The 15,782-nt window shown below is 54.7% G+C and overlaps 1 protein-coding gene across 2 annotated transcripts in view; it reads left to right on the top strand.

Annotated features, from left to right (window-relative positions):
• The window catches only part of ASB2 (ankyrin repeat and SOCS box containing 2), a 44,192-nt gene that overhangs the window by 12,968 nt on the left and 15,442 nt on the right, over positions 1 to 15,782 (top strand). For both annotated transcript variants that reach the window (XM_072762218.1, XM_072762220.1), the window contains exons 2-6: positions 252 to 545; positions 8,394 to 8,483; positions 11,393 to 11,559; positions 12,377 to 12,532; positions 14,527 to 14,772. In XM_072762218.1, coding sequence (XP_072618319.1) covers positions 340 to 545; positions 8,394 to 8,483; positions 11,393 to 11,559; positions 12,377 to 12,532; positions 14,527 to 14,772 — 865 coding nt within the window. In that variant the 5' untranslated portion in view covers positions 252 to 339. The remainder of the gene's footprint in view (positions 1 to 251; positions 546 to 8,393; positions 8,484 to 11,392; positions 11,560 to 12,376; positions 12,533 to 14,526; positions 14,773 to 15,782) is intronic.

The following is a 15,782-nucleotide window of genomic DNA, read 5'->3' as shown; positions in this document are numbered from 1 at the left end:
GGGAGAATGAATAAACGGACAGATGGGTGAATAACTGGATGGAGGGTGAGAGAGATGGGTATGGATTGATGAGTAGACGAGTGGATGGATAGATGTGTAGATAAATAGGTATTTGGATGGATCAAATGACAAAAATGAATGGATAAAAATTGATTGTGAACTTGCCAGAGGAAAGCACAGTCTTCCCTGATGGTAAACCTAACTCCCTTACAAAACTGTTAGTGACCAAGATGGTTTTGATCTCCTTGCAGGGCCTTCTGATTTGCCGCTTCCTCGCCCCCCACCCTCCCACCCCCACGGAGTGCCTCTTCTGGTGGCCGAGGTGGGAGGCAGAAGAGGATGACCACAGAGATCAGTGCTCGGGGCAGACAGCGTGCCATTGGGCATGAGGAATACAGCCTGTATAGCAGCCTGAGCGAGGATGAGCTGGTCCAGATGGCCATTGAGCAGAGCCTGGCTGACAAGACTTGGGGCCCGACCACAGCTGAGGCCACTGCGTCCACATGTGTCAACCGCCAACCTGCCCATTTCTACCCGTGGACCAGGTGAGCAAGGAGAGGCCAACTAGGACACCTGTGAGATGTAGATCCTGAACACTGTTCATCCAAGACCAGAGTCTCCTGGTCTGTAAGGGTGCGTGTTTACACCTTAATGACTTACATTTCTTATCCAAACCATCTGAGCTTTGGAGGGCCAAGCACCGCGGTAGGTGCTCTACTCGCTTCATCTTGTTTAACCCTCTCGAAGACCTTCCAGCAACCTCTATGCTATATTCCCATTTTATAGACAAGGAAACAAAAGCTCAGGGCTAGGAGCTAGTCCCAAATCGCACAGCTAGTAGATGGTGTTGCAGAGATGGAAACAATCGGGTTGCATCACCCACGGCTTTGCTTTGTACCACTGGCTTTATGTTTGAATGCGGTGGAGCTGATGTTCTGAGTCCAAGCAGAGCTCTCAATCCTATCTAGCAGCCTCCCTGGGAAAACATGTCTGAGAAGCAGGTGACATCTGCCCAGGCAAGCCACCCTACCTCCTTGCTCTGGCTCCCCTGTCTCAGCATGACCTCATCCTCCCAGTGGCAGGGCCACCTAGGGCAGCCCTGTGTTGCGCCCCTAAAGATGGGATGCAGGCCATACCTGGAGTTCCATATGTGCAAGTTTGAGTATCCTAACAGCCACACTAAAAAGTAAAGACCAACAGGTGAAAGTAATTTAGGTCTCAACTATTCTCATTTTCCACATGTCATCAATATAAAAATTATGAATGAGGATTTTATGTTCTTTTTGTCAAATCAAGTCTTTGGAAGCCAGTGCGTGTCTTGCACTCGCAGAACATCTCAATTCAGACTAGGTGCATCCCAACGGCTCTCTAGCCACACGTGGCCAGTGGCTACCATACTAGACAGCACAGACCCAGAGGGTACCTCCTTTGTAGGAGGTGGAAGCCAGAGAGGCCATTACGCATTGGATCTTAACGTGCTCTTAGAAAGGAAATATATAAATTTAAAAATGCTTTTGTTCAGCGCTAAGTCCAAGTCAGGTATGTATGTGGGGGTGGGTGGGCTAAGGGGTGGGCATTGCTGAAATGATGGTGTTGTGTGGCCGTGGGACATGCCTCAAATCTCATTGTCTCCAGGGGTACCTGGCTGACTCAGCCAGTGGAGTGTGAGGTTCTTGGGGTTGTGAGTTCCAGCTCTTGGTTGGGTACTGGGGGCGGCTTAAAAAAAAAATCTCATTGTCTCCAGCAGCCAGCTGATTGCTTTGAGGCCTTGGGCAAGTCTCTTAAACTCTCCTGGCAACAAGAGATAGACCATCTCCAATGTCCAGTCCCAGCTGGCAGGGATGAAGTGGGTGGTGGTACATCCCAGCCCTGTCCCCTGATGATACCCACCAGGCGCTCCCCAAGTGACTTTGGCTCTCACTAAGGCTTGACCTCCTCTGCCAGGCAGATGATGCAAATATCTGGAATGCCCCACACTGAGGAGCCCCTTCTTTTTATTTTTTTAAAAGATTTTATTTATTTATTCATGAGAGACACAGAGAGAGAGAGACAGAGACACAGGCAGAGGGAGAAGCAGGCTCCCCATGGGGAGCCCGACACAGGACTCAATTCCAGGGCCCCAGGATCATGACATGAGTCGAAGGCAGATGCTCAACCACTGAGCCATCGAGGCATCCCTGAGGAGCCCCTTCTAAAGGGCAAGGCAGGCGGCCTCCTTGGGCGGCTGGAGGAAGTAGGAAGACTCCAGATTACGGAGTTGGCCCCAAGGGGGTCCCATTCTGGAACCCAGCCTGAGAAACAGAAGCGAGGACTCAGAGCAAGGACTCTTCGTGGCCGGTGCTCTGGGAGGCCCTGGTTCCTGTTCCGGCTGGTTCAGCCCACGCCAGACCACAAGTTCCTCTTTCTCAGGAGGGGATCAGATAGAAAGAAGGGCATCCCCCCACCCCCGGGGCATCTGCAGCCTTCTCCTCAGTGTGGGAGCTTTCTGTGGAGTTCTGGGGACACTCAAAAATGTTAGCACTGAGTTGGCTCATGGGGTCCGGGTCCTGATCTCCTCCTTTCTCCGGTGGGTAAGGAAGCAGAGACCCACCATGGGACACAAACGCTGATCCAGCCTCCTGAGAAAAAGGCTCACAGAGAAGGGAAATGACTTACCCAGGGTCATGCAACCCTTACCTAAATTCCAGGCACAAGTAATGTAGGGGACGGGGTTCAGCCTGCATCCGCTCACTGTGGATGGGAGCTAAAACCTCCCAGATTCAGTCCTTCCCTTCTGTCTCTGGAAGAAGGGCAGGCTTGGGTCCTGCTGGGGAAGCCAATCCTTCTTCCCCCAGATGCACCCTGAGTGTTTCCCATGTGGCCAGCACACAGCCATTCAGTTAACCCTTACAGAAGCCACGAAACGAGGACATTTTTGTTTTTTAGCTTTTGTTTATTTATTCAGAGAGAGGGACAGAGACACCGGCAGAGGGAGAAGCGGGCTCCTTGTGGGGAGCCCGATGCAGGACTCGATCCCAGGACCCCGGGATCACACCCTGAGCCAAAGGCAGATGCTCAACCACTGAGCCACGCAGGCATCCCACGAGGACATTCTGTACCCGTCTTACACACCCGCTAACTCAGCAGGGCCAGGAACAGAGCCAGGTTCAGACATGTACCCAGCTCTGCCCATACTGCAAATGCCTCTTCTCCCTCCTCCACTTTGAAGTGGGTTTGGGTCTCATTGCAGCCTCCTCGTACCCACAGACCTTCAGGGTCCCCGGGGACAAGAAACACTCCAGCTCGTGCTCACATTCCCAGTCACGGCCTTTCAGAAAGTACAGGACCCAGTAGGATCCTTTGTTTCCATCCAGAGACCCGGAGCAAGGTTTAGGAACACGACATCACACATGTCCCCAGCACTGTTGCGGATTGAAAATCACCTCCTCAGCAAATCCCGCCTGAGCACCCTCCCAGGTCACGCAGGTCGCCCCCTTCCTTGCTCTCTTGACGTTTCCTTCATCACCCTGACTACGACTTGAAGTTTCTATGTATTTGTTCTAACCATGAGGACAGGGCCTCACCCATCTTCCTTCCTGTGAAGCCTCCTGTCTAGAACACAGCACTCGGCCCCCCACAGACATCATCAAATCGCTGTGAGCGGATAATGAGTGAATAAAGTGAATGAAGAGGCAGCAGAGTAGAGCGGAAAGAGAAGTGGGCTTGGAGGTTCGAATCCTTCCGCTGTCACCTACTGGCTGTGTGACCTCGGCAAGTTACTGAGCCTTGCTGAGCACCGCAGGCTTATCTTCACCATGAAACCTTGCCTAGCCCAACTCGCAGTGTTGTCTGCAAAGCAAGTAAAATGTTGGCGCCTTCCTCACCTCCCACAGCTTGAATCCGCCTCCCCCACCTCCTCCCTGAGCCCCCGGAATGCCCACCTCATGACCGCCTGTTTCGTGGGCAAGCCTTCATGCCACTCTAAGGGAGGCATTATTGGCCTCCTGAGAGCGTCCCCAACTATACTATATGACCTCTTCGGGGACAGAGAGCACATGTTGCTCACTTTTGCAACCTCAGTGCTTGGCAAAGAGCCTGGATCATTGTAGGTGCCCGAGAAATGTTTTTAGGCAAAGAAATGCATTTTTGAAACCAATAAAATGCTCTACAAATACAACTTATTGTTATCATCTCGTGACCAAAATGGCAGCTGTGGACATAAAGGTCAACCAAGCCTTGGGGATCCTAGAAATAAAAGCCACATCAGCGACCCGGAGAAAACAGAACGTGCCCTTTTAAAGCCATTTCTTCCAATTTGCTTCTCTCCTACCACAATGTAAGGGATGAAGTCAGAAACAAGGCTTGGCCTCACACTGAGGGCTCCCTGAAAGGCAGACCCAGCTTCCCATCCCAAGGAGATGTAGGGTTCATGCAGTCATGAAACAGGGAGCCCAAGGGGTACGTTGATGGACCAGACAGAGTGGGCCCAGGAAGCTGGGTCTTCCCAGTCTTTAAACTTCTGAATTTTTTTAAGGTTATATTTCTAAGAAGACAAAGGAAGAAAGCACAGAGTAGGAACTTGTTTGGGTTGGTGAGTGCACAGCTGCAAATAATTCACATTAAGCCACCCATACCTACCTCGCTTTTCCGACGTGCCAGCTGCCTTCTCATAACCTGGGTGTGAACCAGGCCTCACCCCTCCCCTCCCCAAATTTGCAGTCTAACGGGGGTCCCAGATGTACATAATGACCCAGCAGGAAGGGCGCAGCAGGGAGGCCTGCCTTCAGTTTCAGAGGGACACAGAGAGGATCGACTCACTTAGTGGAGCAGGTGGGCTTTGCAGGATGAACAGGAGTTCGCTACGCGAGCTAGAGGAAGCAAACCTCTGAGCCTCAGTTTTCTCTTCTGCAAAAGGGAGCCGGATTAACTCTCCTTCACTAAGTGGACTCACAGAGGAGGAAATGAGATGCTTTGTGCCATGTGCCCGTGTCACAAGGCTGGACACAGAGCAAGCACTCAACAAATCTCGGCAATGGGTGGGAAGCAGAAGTTGCTGCAGTTTGGAATTCACGTTCTCCTCTACATGGGACTCCTCTCTGGCTGCTCCAGAAAGAATGGATTGGCCCGTGGGTAGGAGGCTGATTTCAGAGACCGGTGGGAATAGGGGTGGAGGTGGCTAGACCACGTGAGCTCTCCCTCTCTTTACCCAGGAGGGTTGAGGGCTGCTTCTCCTGGAATTTGACGTCCTGCCACGGCACCCCACAACACCAAGATCACCAGTTGGGATGTTACCCTTTCGAAGGCTTTTGTTTGTTCTGTTTCATTTATTTGAATGTATCCAGCGCCTGCTGTGTGCCGGGCACTGTCCTCTGTCACCCGTATTGACGTAGGCTTAGTGTGAGGACCGGAGGAGAGGACAAATAGAGGGTGGCGAGCGTGAGGTAGACTCGTGTCCCTTAGCTCTCATCCCCCATTAAGAGGCTTGCTTGGGACGCCTGGGGGGCTCAGTGGTGGAGCGTCTGCCTTGGGCTCAGGGCATGATCTCGGGGTCCTGGGATGGAGTCCTGCATTGAGCTCCCAACAGGGAGCCTGCTTCTCCCTCTGTCTCTCATAAATAAATAAATAAAATCTTTAATTAAAAAAGAGAGAGAGAGGCCTGCTTGCCTCCCATCTTCAGCCAGGTCCAGCCCCATGTAATGTCTGTCCTTCCAGGGGCCAGCAGCTCACTGAGAAATGAGGGGACTGCCCACGTTCACCATCTGAAGTAGGGGCCAGCGGGACTCCAGGACAGGGCTGTGGGGAGCTGGGTGACAGTGATGCACCCCTGACCCCCTCGATCTGCCCGCCCACATGAAGGACAAGGGCCCTACCTGGGCCTCTTCCAGGGCATGACCTGTGCCCACATCCTGCCAGGTTCTTCTCACCTCTGATGACTCAGCCGTGGTGGTTTTCTCTGCTGGGAATCCCCTGCTCAGGCTGGGGGGATGAGGGGAAGAGGGGTCTACAGCCTGGACCGGACTAGCTCCCCCTCCAGGCCCAGGCTCAGCACTCAGCTGCTCTGGGCACCCGCCCTGGCTGCCCCTAATGCCAAGTTCACCACCAACTGCAGGGCTCTCAGGGGAGCTCCTGTTCTCTACCCCCGTTCCCTGGTGGCCCTATGGCTGGCTGTTGGCCTCAGACATCTTGGGGATCAACCAAAGTGTCCTACTGATTTGCATCTCAGGTGCTAGCATAGGGCAATTCGGTGTTTGCTTCTGCCTCTGCGAAGCTGGAACAATACAACCCCTGCCTCCATCCAGCTGCTGGGCAGCATGCAAGTGAGGCGATGCCCTGCACAGTCGGGAGGGACATCCCCGCACCATGGCTGCCACCCCTACCAGCCTCACTGGCCTGGTCTTGCTGTTGTTATTTTGCCCTCAGAGATAGTCCTGGTTTTAGGGTGATGGGGTGGGCTTTAAGGGGCTTATCACCTTGCTAGTAATATCCTAAAAACAGTAAGTGACAGGAGGCCACACACATGGGCCATGGTGTGGGTGGCCGGGACCCCAGGGTCCTGTGAGGACTGAGACCCAGAGCTTCGTCGAGACCACGGGGTGGGGACTGCGAGCTGAGCCTGGCCTGAGGCTGCCTTCCACCACCCCGAGCATGCTCCCCTTTCCGGGTGGAGGAGTGGGGCCTCGCTGGGGCCAGGCTTTGCACCCCCTTCCCAGGATGTGGTCTCTTAAATCTGTTTGACACGCAAAGTTCTCACGTGAGCTCATTTCAACAAAGGCTCCACGGTGACAGCAGCAACGATGAAAACCCCCCGGTCCTACCTCCTCGCCCTGCAAAGGGGTAAACTGAGGCACAAAGCAGGGCAGGGGCCTGTTCACAGGTGCAGGGCCTGCCGGAGGGGAGGCCTTCGATAAGCCAGAAAGAGTACCAGGAGGCAGCAGGACCCCAGGCCCGTGGAGGAGGGGACAGCATCAGGAGCTCTGCAGACCGACAAGAGTGTGCTCTGCTCTGCTCCCTTCCCAGCTGCAGCTCCATGTGAGCCCAGCGTGGCCACCCACCTCGTGGGGCCTCAGTGTCCCCAACTATAGAGGGCAGGGACACTGGCACCCACTCCAGAGGACTAACAAATGAGCCCACGCAGGGCATGTTCAGGCTCATGGTGCTCAGGAGGCAGTGGCTAGCAGCAAGGGGACGGAGAGGGGGACAGAGGAAGGCAAGGACACGATGCCAAGGATGGTGACCTGGTGGTCCCCCTGCCCCCAGGTGGCTGAAGCAAAGCAGTCGGTGTTCTTTCCTGCTCTCTGCCCACTCAGCCCTTCCCCACGACTCGGCCTCGCTGAGCATAGCCACAAAACCTGCAGGTTCTGGCCCCTCCAAGCAGCGCCAGGGTGCTGGTCCCCAGTAGCGATGTCCTCCTCCATTCCACAGGGCACCCCGAGGGGCACAGGACACCAGGACAGCAGGCCTGCAGGGGTGTCCAAGGCACCAGGGCCCGAGCTGCCAGATGCGTGGTCCCATCTGCATGGTCACCCTCATCAGTCTGATATGTGGAGTGACCGCCACACCTCTTTTCACCCCCTCCCGTCCTTACCACAGCCCAAGGGGGTGGGAAACAGGGTCATAGAAGCAAAACAACGATCCAGTCAATGGTGGACACGCGCTGCGCACCCCTGTGCCCAGACCCCAGCTAAGCTCACTGGCTCCAGCCTCTTCAGTCTTCCTACCCTGGGCCATGCAGGGAACTAAAGCCCAGAAAAGTTCAACCTGTCTGATGTCACGTGGCCAGAAAGTGCCAGAGTCCAGATTTGAACCCGTGTCATCCTGATTCCTCGTCCCGGCCGTGACAGCCTTGTGCTCTAACTTCTGAACTGTTACAGTTCCTGCCTCTGGGACGGCAGGCCCCTCTGACCAGGACCCGGCCAGGTGGAGGTGGGAGTACAGACCTGGTTTGGCTTCCCAGCTATGCTCCCCTGTCCCCCCACAACCTCCAAGACCCTCTTGCCCATCCCCGTTGGGACCCAGCCTGGCCGGCCGGACGCTAAACCCCTTTCATCCAGGGACCTGCTGCTGACCCCTTCTCACATCCTCCCGGGTGAAGAATGTCACCTTGCTTCGTATCTGCCTCCCGCGTGGTTGGCTGGGGAGGGGGCCTGGGGGTGGGGATGAGGTTAACCTCATTGTTGTCTTATATGGTCATTTAAATCTCCCAGGGCTTCCTCCAAGGGCCAAAAATAATCCGGAGACACAGCAGCTGTGTCCAGCACACAGAGAGGACCCGGCCATCTGCTTTGGTTCTGAGCCCTGTGTCTGTCTCGGTCTCCCTTCGCTAGCCCTCCATCCCCGATCCTGCCTCCGGCCATGACCCGCTTCTCATATGCAGAGTATTTTTCCCTCTTTCACTCCTGCCCTGCACCCTCCAGGTCGACGGTGCCTCCCGAGAACCCGCCCGCCTCGGGCCCCAAGGGGCTGTTCCAAGGGGTCATGCAGAAATACAAGAACTCCCAGCTGGCGTAAGTGACCCCCCGGCCCGGCCCCCCGAGACCTTCCAAGTTCACCCTTCCAACTAGGGTTCGTGGGGGGCGGGGAGTGGGACGCAGGCACGCAGGGCCCAGGAAGGGGGGCGTTCTGGAGGGACCTCCCAGGTGTGTCCCCTTGAGCCCCAGCTGCTCCTGCTGAGCTGGGCTCAGCGCTCACAGACTCAGTTCCTCAAGGTCTGTGATTAACCCCTCCATGCCCCGGAGTGGGTCCCAGGTGACGGAGCAGCCCCCTGGGGAGACAGCCCCGGGATCCCAGAGGCCCAGAGGGGCTCGGGGCTGAAGCTGATGAGTCAGCCATGCCTTCCCTGTACCTCAGTTCCCCCGTGTGTCACCTTGGGGATACGGGGCATATCCACAACGCTCACACCCATGGGTTTTGTTTTGCCTCATTGCTTTTATTTGCTCCATGCCAGGTGGTAAAATCCAGAATTAATCCAAGCTGCAGGAGGGGTTCTGTTTGCCTCGCCCAAGGAGGCTGGGCTAGGTGCGTCCTTGGAAAAGAGATCTGTGCTTGCCCTTCCCGGCTCCCCCATACGGACTCCAGAAACAGCTAAGAGCAAAAAAAGGGGCCCCCTCTTCAGGAACCCCCATCTCCTTGCTCCAGTTATGTTAGAGAGAGAAGGAGGCAACTGGCCAGTGCTTTGCGTCTCTTCCCAGCTCTTTTCAAACCTTGTCGCCCCCACTTCCTTGGTGCTGGGGGTAAAATTCTGAGGGTCTGAAAAGGGGGACCCCAGGCTCTGGTCTCTGCGCCGCTGCCCCCTCCTGTGTGGCTGCCTGTGAATCGCTGTCCGTCTCTAAATCTCCCCTGTCCGTGAAACAGGGATGCAGGGGACAGAGTGGCCTCCCGGGTCCCGTCCGGCTCCTTGGTCTCCAAGGGTCTGACACCCCCGGCAGCCTCCCCAGCCCTCGGGGCGGGGCTTTGGCTGAACTCAGGGAGCAGCGGCCCCGGGTGCGTCCGAGAGCTTCAGGGTCCTTGTGCCACAGCTGGACCAGACCCAGGCTGGGCGGCAGGTCCTGGCAGTGTTCTCGTGACCCCGCGCACCCCTCAGTCCACAGGAACAGCCAGCCCTCCTCTCTTCCACTTCAGCGGGGGTCCCACAGGAGACCTTCTGGGGGAGACGGGATACCTACCCCACTGGGGCTTTTCCTGATACCAGCGGGGGCTGCTCTGGCCGCTCGGGAGAAGAGCTCATCAAGGTGGTAGTGAGGGCGTTGATGGGGACTTCAGGGCTTATCTGGTAGTTACCCATGGTGCTCGCGGGTCTGTAACTTAACCAGCATCTGTGCTCTGAAGCTATTAATAACCAGAGAGGCTGAGAGGCAGGAGGAAGTGCCGCTCACAACGGAGGAAGCAGCTGGGAGGGTAAAGGGGCTGGCCTGATAAACCCTCCGAGCCTATCCTGGCCCCTGACGTGGGTGAGAGCCCCGGGAGCGAGACCTGCCTCCAGCCTCACCTTCTCCATCTGGGAAATGGGACCACTCATGCAGAACATTCGCCAGGAGTAGATGTGGGAATGACAGCAGTCCTGGTCCTCACTGATTCAAGGATGGAGGCGGGGGGGAAGGCAGCTCAGTGCATGAATGAACAAAGTAGCAAAGAAGTTATCATTCACATGAGCCCCGGAATCTTTTCAATATTCAGAAGTTTTATTTATTTATTTATTTATGTATTTATTTATTTATTTATTTGATATTCAGAAGTTTTAAACTGTGAATTCAAATTTATTAATCCTTCAAGTATGTAAGTCCTTCAGCAGCTAAAGCATCTAGGGGTGAAGATGAAAGCCGCAGGGACCGAGGGGTTCCCTAATTCTCTTTTGGCCACCGAGGAGCTCTGTCTAAAAGAGACCCTCAGTTTCCATCTGTGGAAGTGAGTGAGCTTGCCGTGTTTCACCCCATTTCTGCAGTCTTTTCCTGCAGAGCGCCCGCTTGGAGCTAAAGGCATGAAAGTACCCCTGGTCCATGGGTGTTCACAGGGGGACTGAACACTGGCAAGGCTGGATCAGAGCCCGCACGGTGGCTTTTAAAGGCCAGTGTGTCCTCCAAATGCTCAAAGGAGGCTATTGCAAAGAAGGTTTTGAGCAAGATATTTTTCAAAACTCCCAAAGAAACAAGCAAAATGCTAATAGGAGAGAGGCCATCTTTTGAGAAATAGAAGGAATGAAGGAGTGGAAATAATTGCTGGGGATCCTAGGTTCTGAATTTTTCCCTCTCACCCATGATTTTTTTCTTTCTTTCTTTCTTTCTTTCTTTCTTTCTTTCTTTCTTTCTTTCTTTCTTCTTTCTTTTTCTCTCTCTCTCTCTGTCTCTCTCTCTTTCAACAAATATTTTTTGAGCACCTATTATGGGCCAGACACTGAGCTGGGCCCTAAGAGTGAAATCATAAGAGATGAAAGAAAAATAAAGAAATAAAGACACTGTTCCCTTCTTCTTGGAACTCACAGTCCAGTGGGGAGACAGCAGTCAAGTAGCCATTCAAGGACACGTATAGGCCAGAGGTTACAGGAGGCCTTACGATCAGAGGCAGCGAGAGGCTGACCCGGGCCTGCAGGCTGAGGCTGACAGGCCTGAGGAAGCAGTGATGGATAGCTGATGGACGGATAAGCTGGAGGGGCCAAGGTCAGGGCCAAGGTTGGGGCTGAGTTCCAGGGTACACCCACATGGGTTAGGAAGGATTATTTTCCTTATTGAGGAGGACACTGGCCGCGGGGGGCTGTGCACCTGTTCCAGACCAGCAGGGACAAGCAGGACCACGTGGTCCCACAGCTAGCATCGCCCCCGGGGCCACCTGTAGCCCTGCTTCCCCTCTGGGAGAGAGGCTGGCCCGCCCCACCTCTGCCCTGCTTCGGTCCCGAGGAGTGACCTGCCACTTGCTGTCACAGGCCTGTGGACCCTGTGCTGAAGGCCATCAAGGAAGGTGATGAAGAGGCCTTGAAGGCCATGATCAAGTCGGGGAAGAATCTTGCAGAGCCCAACAAGGAAGGCTGGCTGCCGCTGCACGAGGCGGCCTACTACGGCCAGCTGAGCTGCCTGAAGACCCTGCAGCAAGGTGAGGCGGCAGGCAGGTACAGTGAGGGGCGCGACAGGACTCAGAGGGCAGCAACTCCTTCCTTCTGGAGCTTTGTGTTCTTTGCCCCTCAGATTCTTAGAGGGCGGGGTACAAGGCAAGATTATATCACCCCAAGCTGGGAGAAGGAAGTGACTTGTCCCCACCCACCCTGCTGTCACCTCTCCAGGCCTCTTGGGACAGGAGAGCCTAATTCCTAGAAAAGGAATGAGGGAGGGCTCACTCTTTTGGGAGACCCACTGCCAGCTTGTTCCAGAATGTTCCAGGGGCTGATCTGGTGTGGAAAACACCACAGCTGTGCCTATGCCCCGCCAAGGCCATCCCCCCCACCCCAGCTGTGGGAACCTGGGCAAATCATGCCTCCTCTCTGAGCTTTGGCTTCCCCCAAGCCAGATGAGAAGGGTGGCACCTGCAGACAGGAGCTACCTCTGCTCTGTCGTGAAGCAGCAGGAACCACAGATAGCCCACCACACGCTAGGGCAGGCACAGATGTATGAGAGAGACCTTCTGGCCATGGCTGCTGGGGGTTCGAGGGAAGGACAGGGTCATTCACAGAGGGAGGGGCCTCAACCAGGGAAGGCTCCCCGGAGGAGGCGGCATCTGAGCTGAGTTAATACGACTGGGAAGCTGAAACAGTCCTGTGAAAGCGACTGAATCCAGGGCTAAGAGGATGGGTGGTAAATTTAGGTGGATGCTACACAGGTCTGTCATTGGAATTGGACGGAAATTGGGGCTACCTTTGTGTTGCGGAGGAGGGGGTATCTTCCCCCTTTGTGAACTTCCCATCTGTTCTCCCCAGCATACCCGGCAGTCATTGACCAGCGCACTTTGCAGGAGGAAACGGCCCTTTACCTGGCGACGTGCAGGGGACACCTGGACTGCCTCCAATCTCTGCTCCAGGCTGGGGCTGAGCCTGACATCTCCAACAAGTCCCGAGAGACACCGCTCTACAAAGGTGAGCCCGCCAGGGTGGGCTTCCCTGGGGAAGGGCCCAGAGAGTAGGGAGCACTTGCTCCCCCCATCCCAACCAGGGGTCTCCTCTGAAGGGGCAGTCTTGTTCAGGCGTGTAACTTGTATAATTGAGTCGTTCCTTCATGCACCTGTTCGGGCCCTACTTCCCAAGTCCTCCCATGAGCCAGGCCCACTGAGGAGCGCCGAGGGCCCAGAAACAAAAAGATATGATCGGTGCCCATGCGCTCTCCCAGTCCAGTGCACACAGACACACAGACAACATAACAGCCAGCTAATGGCAGCAAAGAGCTTGGCATGACGCACCTGGGAGCATGGGGGAGGGCTCTAACACTAGGGGTGAGCCCCCACAAAAGGGGATGCCTGAGCTGAGCTGGAACAGGAGGCAGTTATCAGCTGGACGAGCAGAGGGGACGGCAGAGGCAGAGGCAAAGAGGTATGAAAGAAAATGTGTACCTCTGGGATGTTTAAAAAAACCTAGAAACCCCTTGCTCATTCAATATATCATCCAAGGACATTGGCATCTCTAGCAAGTGCCCAGAGTCAAAATCTGAATAATCGTAATAACTGGCATTTACTGAGTTTTTATTATGTGCCAGGCACTGTTCTTTAACTTAACCCTAATATCCAACTACATATGAGACAGGCACTACATAGGAAGTATCCCCATTTTACAGAGACACGAAACGGGGCACCCAGGATTTCACATATTCCAGCAAGGGGCAGACCCAGGATTTAAACTCAGGGAGCGAGTTGCCAACAGCACACTCTGAACTATGACATTATAAAGCATTCAGATCACGTCTACATGCTTAAGCAATCGGCCTTGGGGCTTACAAAGATGATAGGACCTTTACACTTTGAAAACCGACAGAAAGCCCCCATTTTCCCAGGTGCCTAGTATCCAGGACCTGGAACATTCCATGGGAAGCAGGAACCTGGTAGCCGGGTCTGCTGCACACCCGTGGTGGAAGTGTCTCTTGAAGCCACATCTGCCTGGGCACCAGAGCCATCGTCTGGAGACGCAGGTGTCCCAGAGAGAGCTCCCAGAACACTGGGCAATGCTCAGCCACAGCTTCGGCCCTGGTGTTGCACACACTCCAAGCACCATGCTAGAGTGTCCCACGCACCCGGTGCTCCCACAGGGTCCTCTCAGGAAGGTCTCGTGATCTCTGGCTTGCAGGCGAGGAAACCACGACTTCGAGGGGGGTAGGGAGCTTTGCTGGGGTCCCTTCTCGCAATCATCCCTGATCAACCCAAAGAAGTGGTTCATCTGGACAAGAGCCCAGCCTCCCTGGTGATAACCCTGGACCAGAGCAGGTTCTCGCAAGCGATGAGGCTTAACAGGGACGTCTGAGCAGGTTGAGAAGACTTGATGAGCTGTCCTCAGAAGACATATTTGACTTCAGTTTAAGTGAGGGGGCTTTGGGGAAGGGTTTTGGGCAGGAGTATGACCATACTCCTCCTCTTCTGATGCTGGCAACGTGAAGAACTAAAGCAGGAAGCGCTGCAGAGGGAAACGAGTTAGGGATGCCCTGGAATCTCCCAAGGGACAAGGACTCTGGGCCCGAGTGCCTGAGCTTCAATCCCTGTTCTGACACTAGCTGTGTGACCTTGGGCGAGTCACTTAACTTCTCTCTGCCTCATTTTCCTCCTCTGTGAAAAGGGATAATAACACTACATCCTTTAAGGGTGATTGGGAGAATTCTGTTAGTTGGTCACGGAAGGTGCTTGGAACAGAGTGCCTGGCCCACAATCAGTGCTATATACCTCGGCAATTACTGCTATTAGGATTACTATTATTTTAGGTGTATATCCCAGGTAAAATGCAGGGACTGGACCTCAGTCTGGACCCAGTGGGTATTTGTTGAATGAGTGGCTGATGGATGAATGGGGGAACGGCCAAATAAAGGAACGAAGTCTCAGCCGCCCAGGTCCTGCCAGGGCCCCGCTGACCATCTGGCTTCTCCCCGGGCACAGCCTGTGAGCGCAAGAACGTGGAGGCAGTGAGGATCCTGGTGCAGTACAACGCGGACACCAACCACCGCTGCAACCGAGGCTGGACAGCTCTGCACGAGTCTGTTTCTCGCAACGACCTGGAGGTCATGGAGATCCTGGTGAGCAGAGGCGCCAAAGTAGAATCCAAGAATGCCTACGGCATCACCCCCTTGTTCGTGGCTGCCCAGAGTGGGCAGCTGGACGCCCTACGCTTCCTGGCCAAGTACGGTGAGTGCTAAGGGTCCCTGGGTCGTGTAGCAGAGGGGAAGGGGCACAGAGGTCTCAGGGGAGGCAAGTTTAGGTGTCGCCTTGCGGACATACTCTGATGGAGTGACAGTATCTCCTGGGAGCGCTGGGTTGAGGATTCAGAGGCTGCGTCTAGGCTCAGTGGGAGACGTGCTGAGATCCACCAGCGACGCCTGCAACTCGGCACAAACCTGGGGTGGAGGGGGGAGTGGCACACGTGCCATATGTTTGCCTCCTCTAATCTAGCCCAACATCCTCATTTTACAAATGAGGAATCTGAGGCCTAGAAAGGGGAAGTGACTTATTTACAGTCACGTCGCAAATTAGTGGTGGAACAAGCCAGACTCTTAGGCTCCTGACACTTCTCCTTCCACCATGTCACACTTTAAGGCCAGAAGGAACCTCAGGCAATGTTTAGGTCACCCTCCTCATTTTACAGGTGACGAAACCAGGGACCGGGGATGGGAAAGTGATTTGTCCAAGGTCACACAGTGAAGTAGCGAAAGAGTTGGGATCTGAACCCGGATCTTGGCACTCTTTGCCTGGGGAAAACATCTTAGTCACTTAATGGGAGAAAATAAAATACTACTGCCTGCATTGCAGAGACCCCGTGACAATGGCAGACATTCTTCTGGCTAAAGAGCATCATTATTCTGTTCTTCCCCAATATTGGATTTCTTCTTTCTCTCTCCATGGGGAGTGAGCCTCCCTCTCTAGCCACAGAGAGGCCAGGGGTAAACCAGACCCTTGGGCTGAGTTTAAGGGATTTGTTGAGGACCTACTGTGTGCCAGACACTGTGTTGAGCGTGAACATGGACTAAGCCAATGGGATTTTCTCCATAGCTGTATGAGGTTGGGGGGGGGTGTCCTCATCCCTTTCGGGAGATGAGGAGACTGAGGCTCAGAAAGGTTAAACGATCAGTCACAATCAGAGCCTAGACTGCGACCACAGCATCCGACTCGAGGCTGCATGCTTCTTGTGTCCACCGCAG

This window comes from Vulpes vulpes, chromosome 6, assembly GCF_048418805.1.
Source record: "Vulpes vulpes isolate BD-2025 chromosome 6, VulVul3, whole genome shotgun sequence".
Lineage (NCBI taxonomy): Eukaryota > Metazoa > Chordata > Mammalia > Carnivora > Canidae > Vulpes > Vulpes vulpes.
This window is presented reverse-complemented; position numbering and strand designations above follow the sequence as displayed.